Here is a 23112-nt window from a genome sequence, read left to right on the forward strand (position 1 = left end):
ATCTATCTATCTATCTATCTATCTATCTATCTATCTATCTATCTATCTATCTATCTATCTATCTATCTATCTATCTATCTATCTATCTATCTATCACTGCATATGGCATGTCTTGAAACTGTCACAAAAGGAATGACTTTTCAACTCCAACAGGCAGAAGAAAAACATATTCATGGGCTGAAGAAGTTTGTTAGTGGAGCTATGCTGACAGCGCTGTCAATCCGGAAATCCAAGCTGATTGTCTTTCCCAGTCCAGTACTTACCAAACTTACTTACTTTTGTTTTCAGTTGTACTTCACTTCATTTGTTAGCTACTGCTTGGTTAGTTTTTATTTTCTATAATTTAACTTGATTTGTAATGTCTAAACAATGTCTATGTATTTCTTTATAATAGTTTTAGTAAGGATTACTCTAAGAATGCTTCATGAATAAGTTGTGAACTGCTGTGTGTCTTTCCCGGAGATGGTTAAAACATGTATTTTATTTATCAAAGATGTCTGAGTAGGAGAGAAAATAAACCCAGTAATGATGATCTGGGAAATGGTAAAGGCTACATCTATTATATCTTAAAAGATGGAAAAACTGGGAAGAGGATTTTGTTCACCTTTCAAGTGGATAAATTATGGGAAATCAACTCCTTACAGGTTTACGTTTGTATTTCTGTCTCTTTGTTCCCTATTCTAAAAAAATATGCAGACATTTGTGATAAAATGACATTAAAAACTTTCTTAATGGCTTAACGGTATTCATTATGTGAAAATCTTCTTTGTAGAAAACCATGGAAAGCTTGGTATGGGAGACAAAAGGAGTTGAACTTTATTTGGAGCAGATTCCCACTTGTCATTGATCGCAATCTCTGTTACAGGCTAAAGCTGGATAAAACTGCCTGAATCCCATTTAAAGGTGGATTGTTATTACATTGAAATACTTTCATAAATACAATGTAGTCATGCATGCAACGACAATAAAGCTCATTTTATCTGACCTATATTCACTTACAACCCACTTAAGGTTGAAGTTATCCATGTTCCTTGAAAAAATGTTCCCACCAGTCTTTTCCTTCCACTCAACTTTCCATATAAATGCTTGGATGTAGTAATTGATGAACAGTCAGCTAGTTTTCCAGTGACCTTCTGTTGCTTGCCTTCATTGTCTTCTGGTCATCTGTCAAGTCAGCTGTCTTCAACATTATTTTCAATAGGCCACAATATAAAATGTCTGTATTGAAAATATTCTTTCAATTTATTTGGTGTGTTATACTTTTGTGAGAAACAGTAAATTGGATTTTTCTTATTTCCAAACTCTTAAAATGGATCACTCTGTATTTCATTATTTAAATTGAATCAGTGAAATAAATTAGCTTATCAATAATATTTTACTGTTTTCAGATACACCTACATTTGTATAGTTGACATCTTTTGTATTAGTTTAGTCTCAGGCAAATATAAATTAGATCATCTTTTAGGATTACACATCTCAATCAACTTAACACATCAGATTTGTGGGTAAAGCTTTGTAATCATAAAATAATTCCTTTGAAACAAGTCTCTGGTACAAGACCGGCATTTTCAAAACTTTGTTGTTTTTAACTACTTGATTTCACCTCACTCTTTCCAAGACATAGAATTAAACGTGCTAATTCTTTGAAAATGGCACACTGATGTTCTCTAAGTAATAATAATAATAATAATAATAAAAAACAAGAGACAAACAGTTGTCTTAGTGACAGTGCTGCCTATTTCTGTCCAAGCAGTGCAAGTATGCACTGACAAAAACAAGCAGGATCTCATTTAATAACTACAGGTGCACCTGATGTATTGCATTAGACATTCCATCTTACAATTTGCTCGCCCCCTTATCTGCTACGGGTGAGTAAAGAACAAAAACAATGCTAATACCGACTGACAATTTTTGGAGGCATATATCACAGGATCTGTTTATGGTGCGAGGTTGTATCTCAGGCTCCAATTAAGCATGCCAAAATGAGTTGCAGCACGGACCACAGCGGCCCCGGCTCAAAGTTATGGATGAGCAGTCACTCCGGCAATGCCTGACCCGGAGTGCTAATTAGATGTGACATAAAATAGCGGGAGCGAGCGAAAGACTTGTAAAGAAATTAAAATGGCTTTTGTCTGAGAAGCCGCCACTATAACAAACACGGAGAGACTAATTGGAGATATGAAGGTAGGCAGGCTTTGCACGTACACACTTGATGGCACAAATAAACACTCAGCAGAGGAGATTACATTTATCCATGCCACCATCATTGTTTTAGTAACAGAAAACATGCAGGAATAAATGCGTGTGAAAAATACAACTTGGTGATGGTTTTTGACGTGGGTCAAATAGGCAATTGCCCAGGGTGGCATCAGGAAGGAGAAGGAAGTACAGACGAATCAGATAAAAAATATATATAACATATATAATACATATAAATATATGACATCAGTTGTGTCTTGAACAGATGTTCTATTGTTTTATGTCAGTCCTGTCAATGAGTTGGAGCCCACTGTACTTGCTTTGTGCAGAATGGCACTGCATTTTAATTGTGCCCCAGAATCTCAGATGACTTTGTGCATTTTGATTACATGGGATGTAGCAGGACAGACAAATGCCTTATTTCTTCCATTTTTAGTCAATATATCTTGTTATAATTTTTTAAATATACATATATATCACAGTCTACATATTTTCATAAACCTTTTGATACTTATCAAAGTATTTGCCTCAATTGTAAAACCATGAGATGTAGTCACAGTGTGGGCAGGAATAAACACAATCCAACTCTCTTCAGAAAGCAGCATTCAAAATCTTATTTTAATTTGTATATTTACTCCATAAACATTATTACAAAACTCAGCAAGTTACCAATATTACATTATCACCATACAGGCTTGATCACAAATATTTAAAACCTTTGCAACAGTTACAACAAAACAAAAAAACAAAAATAATACTCAAATAATTTACATGAAAATCTATAAAACAGCAAATTGTTCACAAATTATATTTTTTTCCCCAAGTTTTCATGTTTTTTTTCTTTGCTTATTTGTGTTTTGCACAGTAACACAACACTCTCACAACAAGATCATGGTCTTATTACAAAACTCCCAACAAAATGTAGATATTTCTAGTTTTTCTGTTGATACTTTCATATTTTGGTTTTCAAAACCAGAAACGTGTCGCTGTATATCCTTTCCACTGCCCACAGAGGCGCATAAAAGGTTACTCACACACACAAATACTTCACAGCACTTTCTAAGAAAAATATACACTTACAAAATATGTTACAAATTGGCACACAAAAAATATACAAGATTTTGTAGTGTCAAGAGTTCATTAAGATTCCTTCTGGTAACAACTCTAGACAGTATATATAAAGCTCGGTAATCTTTTAATGAAAAGAGCAAAATTAATTCCAATCAGTGTCAAAGAATCATGAAGTGAATACATCAAACATAACATAACATTGTAATATACATTCATAAACAGGGTTAGGTACCTAATCTGTTTTGCATTTCTTTTTTTTTTTTTTGATAACTCTGGGGAAAAAAAAGTCAAACCCAAACATTAAAGAAATTAATTTTCTGCTTTCTTAGCACCATTAACATGAGGCAGCTCAACAGTGGCACGTTTTAGAAATAATAATAATAATAATAATAATAATAATAATAATAATAATAATAATAATAATAATAATAATAATAATAATAATAAAACAGAAGTAATTTTAAAAAAATAAAAATTTAGATGAACTCAGAGAAGTACATTCAATTTGACAATAGGCAGAAATGAGAGAAGGCAGACTAAATGGGCCTTTGACCCATGTGGAGCTTCCCATCAGCAGCTTGTCTTGGTCCTAACCCTGATACACTATAGAAAATAAACAAAGGATCATGATGGAGAAAGGAGGAAAAAAAGAGATACAAAAAGATTGATTATGATCCTTGCCATATGCAAGCAATCAATTTCTATAACCTGTATATGGCAATTGAATTGCCATATTCAATGTGACAAAGCCTGTTTTCAAATCAATCAATCAATCAATCAATTGGTTTGCCCGTACATTTCCATGCAGTCTCATGTAATTACTGCCGTGTTCAAAATAACATTGTTCAAAACAGAGAAAACCTATAGGCTTCAGTAGATCTGTGTAAAAGATAGTCTACTACAGTTTGATTGGCTCTGAACTCATCCTGAAGGTGATTTATTGAATAAAATCCAGAGATTTTATTACTTATTAAATATGATTGTTAGGTCTATTTTAAGGTTGATTTCTATACTTCTTTTGGTGCTCCGAGGTAGTGAGTGAGCCCAAGTAGATGACAGCAATGAGGTGTGCGTACACAGCAGAAATTGTGACTTAAGTATGTACTAAAAACAGAGATGTGTTACGGAGGGCAGCATTCCTCCTCTGCATCTGTGCGTGATGTTTAGGCAGAACGTGTGCAAAACTAGAACTTCATCTAAATAGAATGCAGCTTTCTTAACTGACTTTTATTTTTCTGCACATTTAGGTCAAAATGTCTGCTGTGAAATAAGTTAATTAAATTATTTCTTCCCATTGATGGTCATGCATTACTGGTTAGTAAAGTAGGCATGGGCCGGCTGCTGATATGGTGGGATAGTAAGGTATTTAAATGTTTTGATATTAAAAATTGCTGAAACATTTTCTGTCATACTAATACTACAATGAAAAGTCTTATTAATGAGGTGATACAGAAAGTGCCAGAGAAACAGGAGTGTTATTCAAATGTAGTAATACAGAGCTGCTGCCCCTTCGCCACCCATTGTTGCACATTGGCGTTAGCTGGCTGAAAGGCTACAACACCTTTTCTCAGCTTACAAGACAGACAGATTTGGCAGTTTAGTAAATAGTCTTGTGCAAAACACAGTGTGAAACTAAAAGAGTGCCACCTGTCACTGTTACGAACTGAATGATTCATTAATTTTTAAAGTGAGGGTCTGCAAAGTTATTATCAGTAATAGCGCCCTTACCAGTGTTAAGATAGTGTTTTTATCAGAGTTAGAAAGAAAATGTGAAGAAATCCTCAGACCAGAGGTCGGATAAGAGCTAGTCAGGGGGGACCCCGACTCTGTCATTAGCAATTTCAAACAACTAAATCTGAAAATGTTTGAAATTTGTGGAACACAATGCCATACTACAAGGCAACAATACAACCAAGTTATTTTGTGGAGTCTGTTGGGTATGCCTGGTCTTCTGACATCACAGCGGTATTTTCTAAACACCTGGAAAAGCACAATATGGTAATATCTACAACTCTGTTGGCAAAACCCAGAAGTTTAGTCCACTCTCTGCGAACTTAAAAGCACAGTTGCAGCCGATCAAGGCTAATCGACAAAGTAATCAGGCTAAGCGATGGTTATTTTTGAAAAGAAGTTGTTCCAAGTGGGAAACAGAGACAAACTTAACATGTAATACTTAATAACAGTGGTTTATTAGTGATAATAAAATTCTTAAATCTAAAGTCCAGTAAAAGTGGGAGTTCCTCCTACTAGCCTTTAGCTCTTCATCACTCTGTAGATTTCTTCAATTTGTTACAAACTCTCTGATGTGGCATCTGTCTGATACAGATAATTATTGCTAATAACAACTTCACTGAATTATAAGCTTATAAAAATTTAATTATACATTTAAGGTAACCCTGCTTAAAACCTAGATTTGGAAAGATTCAATCAGCCTCTCTGTAGCTAGCTACATGAGTAGATAGTCTGTTTATTTTACCAACTATTATCAGCTTGTTATAATTGTGTTACTCTATAAGGAGTAAAAACGACAAAAGAGTTTAATATTGTTCTAATAACCATGTAGAAACTACAAATACGTTTATTGAGTATTTATATTTCCTCTAGGTATCAAAACCAAAATTAAAATAACTTTTTATATTATATTACACTACTGAACTTTAGCAGCAATGATGACCGTTTTTCTTTTGTTTTAAATAAATGAAATTAAATTATAGTTTTCCTTTTAAGTTCTTGTGTATAGCTGTAGTATTTTTAAATAGGATTATCATTCTCTGAGAATCTCATACCGGCCCATGTCTACTGGTCACAATATTTTTTTCATGGACTGCAGTTACAGGTAAGCTTTTTGAAAAACAAAACATGTCACTGTAAGCAAAGAAAGAAGTAAAACTTTCGACATGACAAAATAAACCAGATATGCAACAATCAGAAGTGCAACTTATAAAGTAAGGCAATGTTAAGAAATAAACCGTATGGGAATGTTAAGAAAAGCTTCTGTTTAAATTACCTTCCCAAGCAAGAAATAAACATTTCTATGAGGAGTGAATGCAAAGACATGCTTTCCTTCATTTACAAGACTACTGATACCATTTGTACTGAAAACTGCTTTCACATTCACAATAAACCGAACTGCAAAAATGTCCATTCACGGCTGATGCATGCATCAGAATCTCTACGAATGATAATCTGACTTGAATTTCCAGTACAAACAGCTACTCAGCAAGGCGCAACCCCAAACGACAAGTCATTTACCTGCTTACCCTCAAAACATTTCCACTACATGCCTCTTGGTCCAGAGAGAGGTCATTTGAACCTCTCTTTTCACCCAGTCCTTCCTCTAATCTAGCCTTCAGAGCGGATCTCCCCTTTGCCTCGCTTTTGTTGCTTCTCCATGCCAGGCGATGTTGAGGTAAATTGAATTTGGCAAACAAAGTTGGGGGGGAAACGAGGAGAATTCAGAGTCTTTCTGATTTGGTTTCGTGAGTGGCGGTGTACCACTGCCAGCTGTTGGTGCCTTTCATCAGAGAAGAGAGAAAAAGTCTCAAATAAAGAATTCCTGTAGTTGTAAGTCTCTGTAAGGAGTCTCCAACCCAAGCAGCCAATATTCCAATGGATAGAAAAGAGGAACAGCCAATATTCACACATATATAAGAGGTCATTTACACAGCATTGTTACTTTTGGCACATCAATTTTAAGATTATAATCATCTTTTTTTTGCAAATATTGCATGTTCCTGTACAACAACATTGACAAAAATACTCTGAGGGTGGAGCTTTAATGAATTTGCAAGGCGTAAAAATGTAAATTTAGTTAACCAGTTCTTCTCAACTCCAGAAGTAAACGAAACACTCAATAACAGGAAATGGGGAGTCATTCCAACTTTGAGGAGAGAAAGAAAAAAAAAAGACGTCTGATATGTCATCAATACAAAATGGTCCCATCTTTTGTGTTCAAGATGTCTCGCTCTTAAATAGGGCTCATAAACAGTAGGTTCCCCTCTTGAAATGAGCCAGGCAGTGTATGAAGGACAGCAACAACAGGACATCCATATTCTGCATACAAAAACAGATGAGGAGGGGGGTGGGGTGCGTAGATGTCACTCAATGCATTTGTGTATATAGCTACATCTTTAGGGGAAAAGCAAAATAAATCTATAATTCAAGGGAGATAGTTCTGCTTAGAAAATACAAAAACGAAGTTCCTCAAAAAGGCGACAGAACTGTTTTCAAGGCTTATTTTCTTTTTTTTTCAGACAAAAGTAAAACAAAAACAACTATAAGAAGAACAAACAAAGCAAGAAACAACAAAAGCAAGAAAAAAATGCAGCCATGGTTGTTTCAAATCTCAATCAAGCTTGACACAATCACTCAATAGGTAGTTTGCAAAGTACAAGAAGTTTTTTCATGCAGATAATCATTTCCTCTTCAGGGGTGTTAAAAGGAAGTGGGAGTAGTCAGGGGAAACGAAGTACTCATGCAGCTCTGGCATAGCATCAGTGTAGGTATGTTTGGGAGGGAGGGTTGAGCAGGTAGTGGGGGGAGGAGTGAGAAGGAGGGGAACAACAGCAGCTGATAACAAAATATTACCTCAGTTTTTCAAAAGAAGTCATCAGTGCTATGTCCTTATTTGGGTCTCTCTCAGCTCGCTTTCCTTTCAGTGTCTCAATCCGAGGGAACTTTGCACTGGTCTTGTGGCGGTAGAGCTTTTTGTGTGCTGGCCCGGGGTTGATAAAGCTGGGTTTGTCAAACATGTTGCAGCCCAGCGCGAGCTGAGGAAACAGAGGGTGGGCTGGGTTGAATTTGGCCTGGTTCTTTCCTCCCTTCCCACCTGCCTTCCTGCCTCTGCCGGCCCCCGTTAGTACGGCTCCTTTCTTTTTCAGGTCAGCCTCCGTTCCTGCCAAAATTTTGAGAGTCTTTAGGTTGAGGTTGTTGGCCTCAGAGGGCATGCAGGCCTCAGACATGGGATTCCACAAAGGTTCGATGGAAGCCATCATGAACCGTTGGACTTCGGCCATGCCAGAAACAATGTTGGACAGAATATTTGAGGGTTCCTCAAATTCTCTCTGGTCATCCCCTACTAGGCTGTTACTCTCTGACCAGCCAGTGCCAGGCCAGTCCCCAGTGCTGTTACTGTCGCTTAGGCCTGTGCCACCTGCCTGATTCTTTGCTGCCTTGCCCTCCAACATGGCCTTTATCTTTTTGGTCGACCGAGAATTCTGTTTGGGAGTCTTGACCTTTTCTGACTTGGGAGCTCTAGGAGCCCGGCTTTTCTTTGGGCTTTGCCCTGTGGCTGTCTGCTTGCAGCTGGCTTTCCTCTTGGACTTTATGCTTTTTGCAGGTGTCTGTTCCTCAAACTCTCCCAGTTCTTTTTTATCCAAGCTTCCGACATCCTGACTGTTGAAGTTGTGCAGGGGAAACTGGCCATCCTCCACTGTGTATGCATTTGTTGTGTGCTCCTGTTGCTGTATAGGTTCACAGTTCCACTTCACCTCCCTATTGCAGTCTATAGTCATATCGGAAACATCCTGGTACTCTCCAACATTCCCTGCCATTTTCATTTCACGCCCCACCACCTGGGGGGACAGGTTAGGGGTCTCGGGAGGAGAAAGCTCTGACAGTGATGAGTGTCTGAACTTGTCAGGAGTGAAGTTGGAGATATCCAGCAGGTCTGAGGACTCCCTGAGAGGGGTAAGGGCATCCACACTTTGCTGAATCACCACTTTAGGGCTGCAATGAGCTAAGAAGCTGTCTCGGCCCTCCTCCTCACCCTCTCGTTCACAAGACTTGAGGCTGAGAGAGCTGTAATTGCTGGAGGAGGCTGACAGGGAGCCCACTGAGTCATAGCTGATGAGCCTACCATTGTCTGTGCACAGGGACCCTCTTTGGTATTGCACCTGGCCCTCTACGCAGGCAGACTGACATGCTTGCAGATTTGCCCCAGGCTGAAGCCCCGCCTCAGTCAGGTAGCTCTTCTCATAAAGCAGCCTGTCAGCCTCGGGGCTCAGCTGGCTGTAGTCAGACACTCGCAAGCTGTCATTCAGGGGCACAGCAGCAGCTGGGAAGTTGTTGGGTAAGATCGGAGTCTCGGGGGTCTCAGGCCCAAAGCTCTGGCTGTGATTTGTACAGAGCTGTGGGTGCCACATCTGGGGGAAGCTGGGGCAGTTCTGAGGAGACTGCTGGAGTTCCGATTCAGAGGGGGGCGAGAGCACACAGCTCTGGGCAAGCTGCAGAGAGGAAAACTGCTTCTCCTCCAGGGACAGCCCCAGAGGATACTGCTGCCTGGAGGTCTGCTGGGGGAAATAAGAGATAGCTGCTCCACCAGAAGAATCCGTAGCATCTAACAGGGTCTGCAGATAGCCCCCAGGGATGACAGGGACACTTGTCTCCACCTCTTCTGAGGAAGGTGCTTTGTCAGGAGAGCAGGTGGAGGAGACAAAGGGAAATTTCTCCTCGGATGCATGAGCGTTGGTGGCATTGTCAGAGAAATGGGGCTTGATTGTAGTTGAACTAACGGCTGCCTGTTCTAACCCAGCAGCAGGCTCCTCAATCTGTGCAGCACTGACACAGGCATCCGTTTCATTTGTCACACTTCTCCCCTCCTCTCCCTCTGCCTTTTTCATTTTTGTGCTCCTTAGTCTGGCTTCACTTTTGAATTTCCTTATCCTGACTTTTCCTCCCAGTCTCCTCGCTTCCCTCTCCTCCCTCTCCTGAGAGCGGCTCTTGGTTGTGATTGTGTGCGTTATGGAGCTTGAGTCTAATGTGACAGGGAGGCCTGTGGCTGTTATTATTCCTCCTGCCGTGGGGGTGGGGTCCTCTTTAGTGACACCTGCATGGCTCTGATCAGAGAGAGGGGAACCCTGTGTTGTTGCTGATTGCGCCACAGTTTGAATTCTGTGAACCTTCAGCCTGTTGGCAATCTTGTATTTCCTTTTGGGGTGACTGGAACTGAAAGGCCGGTGGTGGCGTCCGTTTAGATGAAAACCACGTTGCTGTTTATCTCTGGCAGCCAGCTTAAGCTGTTCCTGTCTCAGTCTTTGCTTCTCCTGCCAGAAATCTTTGAGAGGAGCCAGTATTTCATATTTGCTTACTGTGTCGGCATTTAGACTTACTGTTTCGTCCACAGGGTCCAGCTTGCCCAGTTTCACCGACATGAGTCTCTCTCCTTTGAACCTGTTGATGATGATGTACTTGATGACCACAGGCGGCTCTTTCCGACAGGATTTTCGGCGTTTCTTAGGGCACCAATCCACATCCTCCTCTTCTTTCTGACCCGTGGGACCTTTCTCCTTTTTCTCCGCGTTCTTTTCACTCTCCAGCGAGTCAACGTCATACAAGTAATCTTCACTGTATCGCACCTTTCTTTTGGAGCGCAGGCCGTAGTTGAGAGGGTTTGAGGGACTGAGAAATCTCTTTGAGTGACCCTTTTTAAACTTGCCCTCCTGCAGGGTGTCTGAGGAGGAGCCAGTACAGGAGCTGTCATCGCTGAACTCTCCGGACTCCTCTGTGGAATTGAAGTCTATTAGGTAGCTCACTTTGGAGGCGGACATGGGGGAGCCTTGAGAGCCATCGAGTGGGCTCCGACCGCTGCTGTCCCCACCTCTCCCTTCCTGTGCCGCCTCCAGTATGAGCTCATCAGTTTTGGACTGGATCTCCTCAGTGCTCCTCTTCAATGTTGGCGCTCCTTCCTCTTTCTTGGCACAGTTGGTCAGCACACTGGGGAAGAAGTTGAACTGAGTCTCCTCCTGGAGCACATTTGTTTTTTCCCTCATGTTGTCCTGGAAAGACTCATAGCGAATCTTAAGTGAGCAGACGTCACTGCTTAGGGTTGAGTCGTCATCTTCGTCGTCAAATAAATTGTCGACATCCTCCTCAGAGAACAGGTTGACAGACAGTTCGTTCTTGGAGCAAAGATCCAGCAGTTCCATCTTGCTCTCGCTGATGAAGGACTCAAAGTAGCCCCAGTCCTGACCAGCATTAGCCAGAAGGACTTCTTCTCCACTAACTTTATCTAACAGCAGGCCCTCGTACAAGTTCTTAGCTGTGGTATCATCTTCAGGGTCATCGCAGTCCACAGTGGATTTATTCTCCTCCGCTCTCTTGACTTCACTCGGGGCTTTGGGAAGAGGAAAGTTTAGCAGCTGGTCAGAGAGGAGCTGTTCCCCAAAGTGACTCGCTGGCTCTCCTGCGTGGCTCAGACACTGAATGCTGATGTTGTTGATGTCAGAGAAGTCCTCTCGGCCCACATCCCCTATCCGTACACTGAGCCCCGGATCCACATCGGGGTTGGTATTGGGGTTTGTTGGGGGGTTCTGGATGGAACTGCGATCTGTAGCGTCACGGGTTTCAATTAGGCAGCCAAGACAGGTTCGAGCAGGCTGGAGAAGACACTCCTCTGTCAGTGCAGACACAGCGCTGGGCTCCATCATGGTATTAGGCAGTGGGAGGGTGATGGTCAGTGGAGGGGATGTTTTCTGTGGTTCTCCTGTTAGGGCCCAGGAGCCTGCAGTTGGGTGGGGAAGTGATGTGGGAGCACGTTGAAGGTGATCTATAGTCTGAGCATCACTGGATGAAGGGCAACGTGCCACTGCTTGAGTCAGAGAGAGGTCACCACCAAGGGCCAGAGGGAGTGGTGGTGATTCAGGAGTGGTCCTCTGGTGGGTTGAGAAGACCTGCTGTGGTGTCTCTGCAGCAGGAGGAGGTGAAGAGGCAGGAGGGAGCGCAGCATCGACGAGTCTGCACAGACTCAGTTCACTGCTCTGCTCACATACCCCTGTAGGGAAAAAGTAAAAAAAGGATATCAGCGCCTTGAACTGTTATTCTGAACAGTGTCTTTGTGCGGTAGTCAAATTCTTCTCAGCTGCTCAAATGTAATTAGTGTCAATTAACCCCCCGGAGCTCTAAATGTCAGTTTTTGATGCCATTCTTAAACATTGCTAATTAACTTTTTGCACCACATTCAATAAGGAGTATTAACAATGTCAAGTTGGACACCTTTGCATGTTGATGTAAAAAAATGGGAGAAAAATAGGCAAGATATGAAAAAGAGTTACCTGTTACAGGAAACATTGGAAGAAAGAAAGAAAGAAAGAAAGAAAGAAAGAAAGAAAGAAAGAAAGAAAGAAAGAAAGAAAGAAAGAAAGAAAGAAAGAAAGAAAGAAAGAAAGNAAGAAAGAAAGAAAGAAAGAAAGAAAGAAAGAAAGAAAGAAAGAAAGAAAGAAAGAAAGAAAGAAAGAAAGAAAGAAAGAAAGAAAGAAAGAAAGCAAGCAGAATTTTGAGTCCCTGGTGGTAAAATTAATAAACTGTGACAGGTGTCAAATTCAAAATTTTCACATGAGTAAATGTTAAAATTTAGAAAGAGATAACCTTAGTAAATGAAAAAAAAAATTCAATAAGATTCAAGTCCAGACTTTTACTACACCAGTTCAAAACCTTAATAATTGGTTCTTTTGAGGCCTGCAGTGTTTTGTATGCTGTTCTGGGTTTTTTAGTGACCTCCTGGATGAAACATCAAAGCACTTATATTAATTTTGGAAGGAAGGCTAGTTCAGGGAAGGTTCTCCCTAGCTCAGTGTTTTCTCTTCTACATGCTAATGTTATTTATTATTCACCCTTAAATTTCTTTAAATAAGGCTATGATGTCTTGCTTTTTAAGATCTCTCTGCTTAATGTTGAGGTAGAGTTTTTTATATGATTTCTACAAGTCTGAAGATAATCAGACCTGTGCGTGTTTGTCAATTAAAATTTTAACTACATTAAAAATTTTTTTTTGTACATCTTTGTATGTATGCAATTCTTTATAGGGGGGCATGTACTTTATCACATAACCTCAAGTAGTTGTTGTTTGTGTATCTGTTATTACAATTGTTTAATGATCTGATGCATTCAACTGTGACTAAAAGGAAAAACAAAAGAAACCTGTCAGGGGCCAAATTCTTTTTCGCACCACTGTATGCATTTTATAAACATTAATGATTAAAATAAAGATTCATACACCACGGACTTATAATGCTGCAGACATTAATATCTGCACAGCATCCAATCTTGTATTGATCTGAACTGAATTGAATGAAAATGTTGTTCCAAGCTGAAAAGAGTTTATTGTCACAACACTTCTTCTGAATACTTACTTTCTTTATGTGAAAACACATATTCAGAGAACATTTCAATAGTTTTTGGGATTGGAACTGCTTTAGATTGAGAGGAATAACTGCAGCATACAGACTTGCAAAGCCATAAAACCATGACTGAATAATTCTACACTTGCCACAGGCTCTTTAAAACACAGTTTGAGTTCTCAAAATTGTGATACCATCATAACCGATCAACTATAATTCAGCTGCATCAGTAGTTTTAGCTGACACGTAGTTTTCCGTGATTTGTCATTTCATATTTTTAATACTATTCAACAGAAGTAAAATCTGACTTCTCCAAACTACTCCTAGTGCATAGGCATCCTTGACTGGTAGATTAGCATTTAGCATTTCAAAATGGAAAAAATTATATGTTAATTATATATAAAAAAGACAATAATGTCTGTGATTTTTTTTAAGCTGTTAAATGTCAAATTAGAAATGTCTGACTAAAACATTAACTATTTGAGAAAACTTTTAGATTTTTTTTAGTTAAATGGAGACTTACTATATAAACTATACTTTTTCCCTTTTTGAGGAAATATATTTTGTAGATAATGTTAATGAACACAACCAAACAAAACTCATGAATAAAACACACATTTTGTGACTATAATTTAAATTCACTTTACATGGAAGTATTGTCTCAAATATTGATAAAAGAGATGATCATAGAAACACTTTTTTTCATTTGGAGTTGCACTCATGACTGACGTGAGGTATTTTCCTTTCACTTCATTTCTGTTGCAGCTTATTCAATATTCATTGCATGCTGCATATTTAGACTTTTTCTATTTTAAGAAAAGAAGTAAATATAAATGCTCCATCTTATTTGATTTATTTTGTCATGCTGGTGGTGGACATTTACATTTTGTGCTTTATTCTGTACATCTTTGTTCACATTACTTTGTGGTAATCAGTTGGACAATAAAAAGTCAAAGTTTATTGTATAAAAAATTATTAACCAAAATAATTGGTTTTGATTTTTGGAGGAAGATTGTCATTTTTGATTAGTTGTTTAATTAAATGATAGTCAATGAATTAGCTGAAACGTTTTTATTTTAGTGTAAAACAATAAGTTAAATGGATTTTATGTTTCCAAAATATTGTCAGCTTAATGTATTGTTGCACCGCTATTAGTTTTTATTTCATATTCAATGTATCAGTCATTTTCACAATTAAATTTGTGTCATGAAACAGACAAATTTAAACTCTGTTTCAATTAAAGCTGCAGTCAATTCTTTCTGCCTGTCAATATTTTTATTATTTATTTTAATATCAATTTATTTGGGAAGACACCAAACTGAATATTGACCTATGAACTACCAACACATAATAATAGCGATGGAAGTTCAAATGATGAACTAATAGTGTGCCATAGTTCAAGTTTTAATGCAGAGCAAAATGAAATGAGTGGTAGTTTTTAAAAAGAACCAAACATCAACAACAACACCCCATGTCTCTTTACCAAGAAGCACAAACTGAAAACACTGAAACCAAATTTATTCAAGTTCAGTTCAACAACAACTTATGCAGTTTCATGTCATGTTCCAGATTCACTCCATGCAGGTATCCGGCTCCAATTAAGGCACAAAGTCAACTTGGCTTTAATGCAGCAGCATAGTGAATATAAAAAAACACAGATTGACAGCTAAAAATATAAACACAAATATAAGATAGAACTACATCTTTAAAAAAATGGTTTTGGGAATTTGCAACAAGCATTTCATGACAAAACCAAGTCATTTGGAGACGTCCATCGGCGTGTAACAATCAAAACTCAGAGAAGCAAGCTTGCAGCAGAAGGCAGATAGCTTTGTTTGCTCTGCATAATTAGATGACAGCAGCGGAGGCAGGTATGTACACATGGGACACGACAGGCCCATATGTTGGAGACTGTATAACCAATATCATCTCCACCTGCCTCCCTCACCGCCATCCCAAGCTGCTGTCTCGCACATATTCTTTAAAACATTGCCAGGAAGAAATTCCGAAATTGAAAAACACAGCACAGCAATTAATGTGCTCACAGAGGTTAACTAGCAACAACCCCCATTTTAGAATTGGATGCGCCTAATCACTATTGAGGTAGTGATAAATGCTCGAGGCGAAGGCTGCTTAGTGAACAGCATTCAGCACGGCTGTATTGGTGATGAGTAAATCTTTGAATATGGATAGGATTTGAGAGTGATTTAATGAGGTAATGAAATTTCGGAGAGCTGGTCTTTGCGGGTCTGCGGCCTGCAGACACACTGGTGCAACATGAAACTCCTGCTATGAGCTTACGACTGCTCTACTGTCATCTTTAATGAAGGAAAACCTCCAGAGGAATATGCATCATCTCTTTTCCTCACAGAGTAAGAAAACTGTTACAGCAGCAGCTTCTCAGAGGTGGCAGAAGCATCACAGCGAGGCGTTTGTCATCAGCTCCTTTCAATCTGTGAGCCAGAATGACCTCAGAGCAAAATGCCTGGGACTGACACATGTTCTCTTTGGAGAGTCAGGAGAGGCATCATTTCCTACATTTAATACTGCAGCAGCACATAAAGCACTACTGTTTTGTTTCTCTAACCCAAGTACTGGTTTGATGCTGTTGGGACGGACGTTGGGTAGTTTTTAACCTAACACTGTGGCTACCATTTTGACGTATAATGTGTATAATGTAACCTGCTCTGGCTCTACTTCCATGGGACGAAGGAAGAGATGAAATGGTCAAATGATGCTGCACAATGATGACGTCAGACTAGTAAAGACAGACAGCAGGTACAGCTATCAACCAGCTGGTGCTACATGTATTCAACATTCACACTTTGACCAAACAAATGGTAAGAAAGTCAATAGAGACAGACTAAGAACCTTCATATCAGCCCGTTTTAGATGTCTTCTCTTTTTGCTTTTTTGTTTTAGTTAAATGTTTAAATCATCAAACTAATTTTATATTAATCCAGCATAGCTCAAATAAATAAATACAAATTGAAGTGATTAAATTACTTATTTTACTAAGAGAAAAAGCTATCCAAGCCGACAGATAGTCAGAACAGCGGCACCGACAGACATCAGGTGTTTGTGGTAACACCGTGGAGGTCCTTTTCTTCACTGACATTTTTGCAGCACATGGTTTTCAACTTGCTTAAGATCACGTCGCGGCATTTCAATAAGATTTAAGTCTGGGCTTTGACTAGGCCCTTCAAACACTTGCCGTTTGTTTTTGTTTTTCAACCTGCTAGTGTGCTATGTATTATTGTCTGTAATCAGTTCCAGCTTGGTATGTGTTAGTAACTTTGTTTTTCATATTTATTTTTGAATATCTCCAGATCAGGACAAGACATGCTGCTTTTTGAGATCTTTTAACTGACTTCATGTCATCACATTTTTAAAAGTGATTTCTTATTTTCTTAACATTTAAGGTTAGACGATTTTAAACAGTGCAGACAATCAGCCTCCTCAGCACAGCATGATACAGCTTCATGTTATCCGGTAAACACTTTGTATTTTGTGTAGCAGAAATTTAGTAGCTACAGAATGAATGAAAATACTAGAAAATATTCTCACAATAAATTACATAGGAATAATTTTTACAAAAACAGCAACAGAAAGTTTATCAACAATCTTTTCAATTAGCCACAAAAATAGATGAAATTACACTAAAATAATAAAGGGAAAGAGATTATTAGCCTCCTTTATCACCTTGTGTACACAAAACCTAAGCTGCCATCTAATGTTGCAAAAGATTGTTGAAAATTGCTTGGAAACATTAAACTCATATTGAGAAATGTGTTTCCTCTGGGCTTGTAATGGATTAACAATGTACCCTATTCAATGTGTGTGTGCATGCATAGATTCATGCAAGAACGTGTGTGTGTGCGTGCGTGTGCATGCGTATGTGTGTGTGTGTGTCGGAGCGGGAGAGTGATAGAGTGTGAGTATTGGCTTGGGGGTATAGTGTTATCGAGAGGCCATCTGTCTCCAGCTGGACCATTAGCTCTTCAGCTGTTCAGAATGTGCCACAGATCAGTCAGTCAGACAGGTACACAAACACACTCATATATTCACACACATATATTCACACACAGACGGTCTTTCAGTGATGATTGCGGCTGAAATTTCGAGTTTGACATTAGGGGTCAAAAGGGGATCAGCAGCTTCGTATTTGCTGATACGACACAGCATAATGTTACTACTAAATCTGAGCTGGCAAACGCGCACAAGATAAGCATCCAAAATGCTCAACACTGCCAGGACTCAATACCCAGCTAGCGGGGTGAACTGCGCGTACACTGACAATAAAACAAGCTTTAACAGACTCTGAGAACATCCTGACACAGTTGCAGTTTTGTAATGGTTTTATCAGGAGGGAAGCTCCTTGAATAGAAAGAGACGCTGGATTTGACACAGTTCACGCAATCTGGCAGAGGCATACACCACTGAGCATATGGAAGGACCCTGACTGCTGGCAGGTGGTGGTGATCTTCTGATCCCTGTTGCTGCCAAGCCCAGCCATGCTAGACAGTTTGACTGCCGCCAAACTCGGGCTAGACCAGACCAGACCAGTTAGCATACCCTCGGCTCCTAGGATCACATCTATCTCACTCTGCGTACAACACTCGGGACTTCTCCCACCTGAGGTAAAGCCCGATCGAGCTGCCCTGTGCCAGCCAGCTCTATGAGCAAACAAGGCCATGCTGTGGGACACGGTGATGGACACAAGAGAAGGGTTTGGTTGGCAACTCCTGCCTCATCTATTACTGCGGCAGAAGCCACACATTTACAGACTTTTCCACGGTTGTTTTTCTCTTTTATATTTCATTCTTTTATTATTATTTTAGAGCCACGCGTACATTAAACATTATGAAAGTATAGAACATAAACAGGATCAGCATTCCTGTCATTTTCAAGGTGAATGAGTAATTTGAAAACATTCTTTCCAAGAACAAATAGACCCTTTTTGCCACACACTCATCAATTGGAAGGAACTGGCATGTGTGGACGATGGCATAGCTTCTAGAAATCTTTTAAAACAATTTAACAATGGATTTTCTTGACCTTTTTACTGGGAATATGTTGAATGAGAGCATTGCTACATTGTTGTGCCAGACAAAGCAGAGGACGTGAGCACTTTTTCATCAAGGATCATATGTGCAGGAAACGTGGAGCCCTTTGAAAGTAAAGCCCTTTCACCTATGCCAGGATTATGAAATAATTAGTCTTAAAACTAAGCAAATGGACAAACCCAAAAAGCAGCAAGTCAGGAGCCAGATCACTGCAATGACCACAAATGTTGTTTGTGAGCACAAAGCTTATCTTTTACAGTGGTTTTTAGTATTTAGGTGTCCTCTGTCAATACAAAGCATCTGCTAATGTCCATAGATCAGAGTAAATCAAAAAATAGCCCCATCAAATAATCCTTCAGTCAAAAGTAATTACATAGCTTCAGGTGCAAATGTTTTACTATCTAATTCTGAACCAAATTGATAAGAGATCATTTAACTGTGGCTGTGTTTTTATACCAGTATTTTAACTTCCATCTACTTGGAAGTGACTTTGCAGGGTCAAAGAATGAAAAAAAAAAAAAGCATAGAAAACTTAAGACATCCTTTGGGAGTTGTGACAAGAGACGTCTTCAGACTCCACACAGAGCACTTTTAAATATCTGGGTTGGGTGCTGGTGTTTTAGGTTTATTGGAAACAAGATGTTTTTTCGATTTCCTCCTCCTCATTGACTTAATCACCAGATGGACTCAAATTTGAGATGGAGACTGAGTGGACATTATGCCTAAGCTCATCATGTCAAACAGAATCAGAATTAAGAAATCTTCATATGACTGTTACATATTTATCTCCACAATCCAAAAGGATCGTGGAGATAAATATATCTGATGAAATGCAAAAGTAAAAAAAAAATCATGAAAAACTATGCCTTTTAATTAAGTCTATTTGCAAAACCCATTTAAACGAAATTAAATGTCTAAATGTAGGGATGTGAGTTAAATCTAACATTTAAAGTTATAACAAATGGAAAATATTTTTTCCATTACTGCCATTCTATGCACATCAATAATTTCACTGTTTTCAGATCTCTCTGTTTCCTATCAAACCTCCGACTCCTCATCACTCGTGTGCAGAAGCTTTACAATAACAAAATGCACAGCTAGTTGCTCTCCAGCTCTGCATCCGAGGAGAGGAGGCTCACTTATGCAGCTTGGTTGGTCAGCTAAGAAAAAACTTCTTTTTTTTGCTATGTTTCCACTACATATGACATTTTGTGAATGGTGGTGGAGAGAATGAGTCCAGATAGTACAGAATGTCCATAATAAGTGGTGAGTAACTGCAGCATGATTCATAGCTGTCCTTTTCCAAAGAGGTAGCCTATTCCTGCTCAGTGGACCTGTTTTCAACCTTTTCTCTCCTCCTTTGTTGGGCTCATACTGCAAATTTTTCTCCCTCTTTCTTCACTGCTTCTCTCTTCCTCTGGGTGCCTCTCGAGGAGCAGGCGAGTTGCTCAGGATAATTTGTAGGACTTTACCCACTGAGCCTGACCAGAGGTGAAACAACTAAGATAAATCTCATTTAAGAACTAGAGGTGCTTGGCTGTTTAAGCAGGAAAAAAAAAAGTTACTGTTTCTAAAATAGACGGGAAACAACAATCGACCAGAATAGACTGCTGGAAACTAAAAGTTGCAGGTTTTGATGCAGAACTGCTTGACTCTTTATGAGTGGGAAGGTTTGGGAGAGAGGAGCATTGAGAGGAGTTGGGTATAAACAAATACAAGAAATACACATTTAGGGAGTTCACCAATCTTGAATGCTGTGCTGATGAGAAGCTTAAATACTCTCAATATGAGTATTTAATGAATTTCAGCTGTTATTCTTTCAGAGTTGGATGATTTTGCAACCTAAATAGAACAGGGTGCACAAGTTTACATTTAATGTATACTTCCTCTAAAGCTCTTACAGGCAAAATTATACATATCACCTAAGTCATTGTATAAACTATACACATACTGTATAAAAAGGCATAATTTTTATACATTAAAGAGACTAATGGTCCTTTGATAAGAGACTATCCAATCAGACTAATGTTTTCCTGGTTTATGTTAGCTAAGAATTCCAAAATCATCTCCATTTTCCAGAATAAGTTAGAGACAATTTCTGTTACCTTCTTCAAATTCAGCATTTTACAGACACAGATCCTTGATAGTTTTAAATTGTGTGACTTATTTCAAACAATTTGGGTATTCCTTCACAAGCCTTACATAATAGTTTGTGGGATTTTTTTTCATGTTCCTCCTGACCAAACTGGTGAATCAACGAAGCTTGAAAGCACACAGAAACCTTGCATCGTTGTTCACACATACATTTTCTACAGGACTGAGATCAAAATTTGGGATGGTCACCCCAAAGAATATCTAGATTTCCTTAAATTGTTCCTGGGCACAGTGATTTTGGTTTAAATTAAACTCTGAATTTAAAGAAATGATTATTCAAAATGCATGTGGAAAATCTCTCTCTTATTCTGATATATAGACAATAAAGTGAGAAAAAAATGGTGCCTTTTTATATCATATTTGAACATCAAATTTTTTGCTATACATCAGTCTAAATGTGTGTTTGGGGTCTCTGTCTTATTGGAGCACCCATTTGGAGGTAGACCTTGTTGCACTTTGTATGAGCAAAGCCCCCAGGTTCAATCTGCTCTGAGCTACTGATTATTTTAACAGTTCTACATAAACACGAACAATAGGAATAAAAAAATGCTGTTTGATTTAATGAAGAATTAACCCGCTGCAGTCACTGCTGACAAAAATGTCATGAAGTTTGATCTGGTTTTCTTAAACCGTCTCAGAAAAGTTGCTAAATAAATTTTAGAATAATTATCCACTCTAGTGGGTCAAATGTTCAGTACGCTGAACGGTCTGAGCTGCAGGCAAACATGAATTCATTTCCAAAACAGTTTTAAAATTATATTACAGCGAAAATAGCAATCAGGATAAAAAATTACGTCAATAAAGTTTGTTGGAGCATAGAAATATTTATTTCCCCTCTATTGTTTTCATTACCTTTTTTTTTTACCATAAAAATGTTGTGAACGTTTGGTGCCTTTAAATACAAGAAAATAAATCTGAATACACAAACAGATTATATCCTTTATTGCACGGAAAAAGATTTTACATTAGTGAATGCACAATTATTCTCTGGCAAGCCTCTAATCCTGCAAAAGATCTCCAAAGTGTATCCCTTATCGAAGTGCTAAATGCAGACATCTGTGACCAAGTTCCTCTGGATGGAGAGGCAGAGCTAATTTTTTCTAGCTGTACTTACATATTCAAGTTGTCTGAACCTTCTCTGCATGCACTACAAACACACTTATTACTTCAAAGTATTTAAACTATAATTAAATTACCCTCTCTGCAGTGATCTCCTTCATCATTGATGAGGTGAATAAACACTGTAGGACAGATTCCAGTATGCAGTTTCTGCTTGTTTTGTTTATTTTTTATTACATACATTAAAAACACTGAAGAAAAACAATCCAATATTACGTTATTACATAAGGAGCATTCATCTCTGTATGGACAAAGTTCTTGCTGCGTTTAAATCTCACTGTATTTTCAGTGACATGATGAGGAAATCTTGAGTTCCCAAAGCATTTATCTTGTTGGTCCTTTATGAAAATTTAATAGGATCCATTGTCATAAATTAATGCTGATAATTAATTTTTATATTGTAAGGTTCTGTGAAAAAATATTTGTTCACTTGCAGATTTTATTATATTATCAAACATTTTATAACTTGTGTAAATACATAATGCAATTTTCAAATAATGTCATTATATTAAGAGGGTTGAGGGGGGAAGCCATCCAGGCCAACCTGGCTATTTCATGACAAATCCTGACCTTTTTTTAAAAATCATTAATTAATTGTAATCTATCACAATCAACCACAAATTCTAATTACTGTTGGATCTGTAGAAACAAGAAATCACTTAAATACAACCTACCTGACAACATGAAGTTGTCAGGTAGGTTATTTAAACAATTCAAAAATTACATGTTACAGTATGAAAAGGTTTATGTTGTTTTCCATCATCAATAAATATAAAAAAGCAGTGAACCTTCTTCCCAGGACTTCATTGCAACGTCTTTATTAAAACTGCTGCACCGTTTCTGACCCTGGAAAACTTGTTGTAATTATGTAATTATGAGACTTTTGCTCAAAACCTGAAGGAGAATATTTAGCCATCAGTCTGACCTTAAACTCAGGTATACTTGGATTATTGGATTAAAAAAAAAAAAAAAAAGCAAAATCAAGGCTATTGAGTAGCGTATTCAAAGTTAGAGGTGTTTAGATGTAATTGATATCCTGTCTTGTTTTATAACCTTAAACAGATCATGCTAAAATTCAGAATGTGTTTGAGTTAAAACAATTTTTTGAAAATAGTTGGTTAAAGCTTCTCCACACTGATGTAAGTGATTTCTTGATGGCAGTCGTCGTCACTAAGGGTGACACAACCAGTTATTACATTTTCTCATGGTTGGTTTGGAAAGCTTTTAAATTCAATCCTAATTTCAAAACAGCTATTTGTATTTACCCAGGTCCTCTTTCTAGTAAACTTAGTTGGATTACCTGGAACATATATGATCTTGGATACAAAAAAACATAACAGAATATTTCACCCTTAAAAACTGATTAAAAAGAATCAAATATTTAGTCC

General features: G+C 38.4%; 1 protein-coding gene across 1 annotated transcript in view; it reads right to left on the reverse strand.

The window, feature by feature from the left end:
- Positions 1-3031: 3031 nt before the first annotated feature.
- Positions 3032-23112, reverse strand: part of nexmifb (neurite extension and migration factor b) — an 88782-nt gene continuing 68701 nt past the window's right edge. Inside the window, exon 3 of the mRNA XM_008420071.2 lies at positions 3032-12040. Within this exon, the coding sequence (XP_008418293.1) occupies positions 7854-12040 (4187 nt within the window). The 3' untranslated portion in view covers positions 3032-7853. The remainder of the gene's footprint in view (positions 12041-23112) is intronic.

The sequence above is a fragment of the Poecilia reticulata genome, linkage group LG10 (genome assembly GCF_000633615.1).
Source record: "Poecilia reticulata strain Guanapo linkage group LG10, Guppy_female_1.0+MT, whole genome shotgun sequence".
NCBI lineage: Eukaryota > Metazoa > Chordata > Actinopteri > Cyprinodontiformes > Poeciliidae > Poecilia > Poecilia reticulata.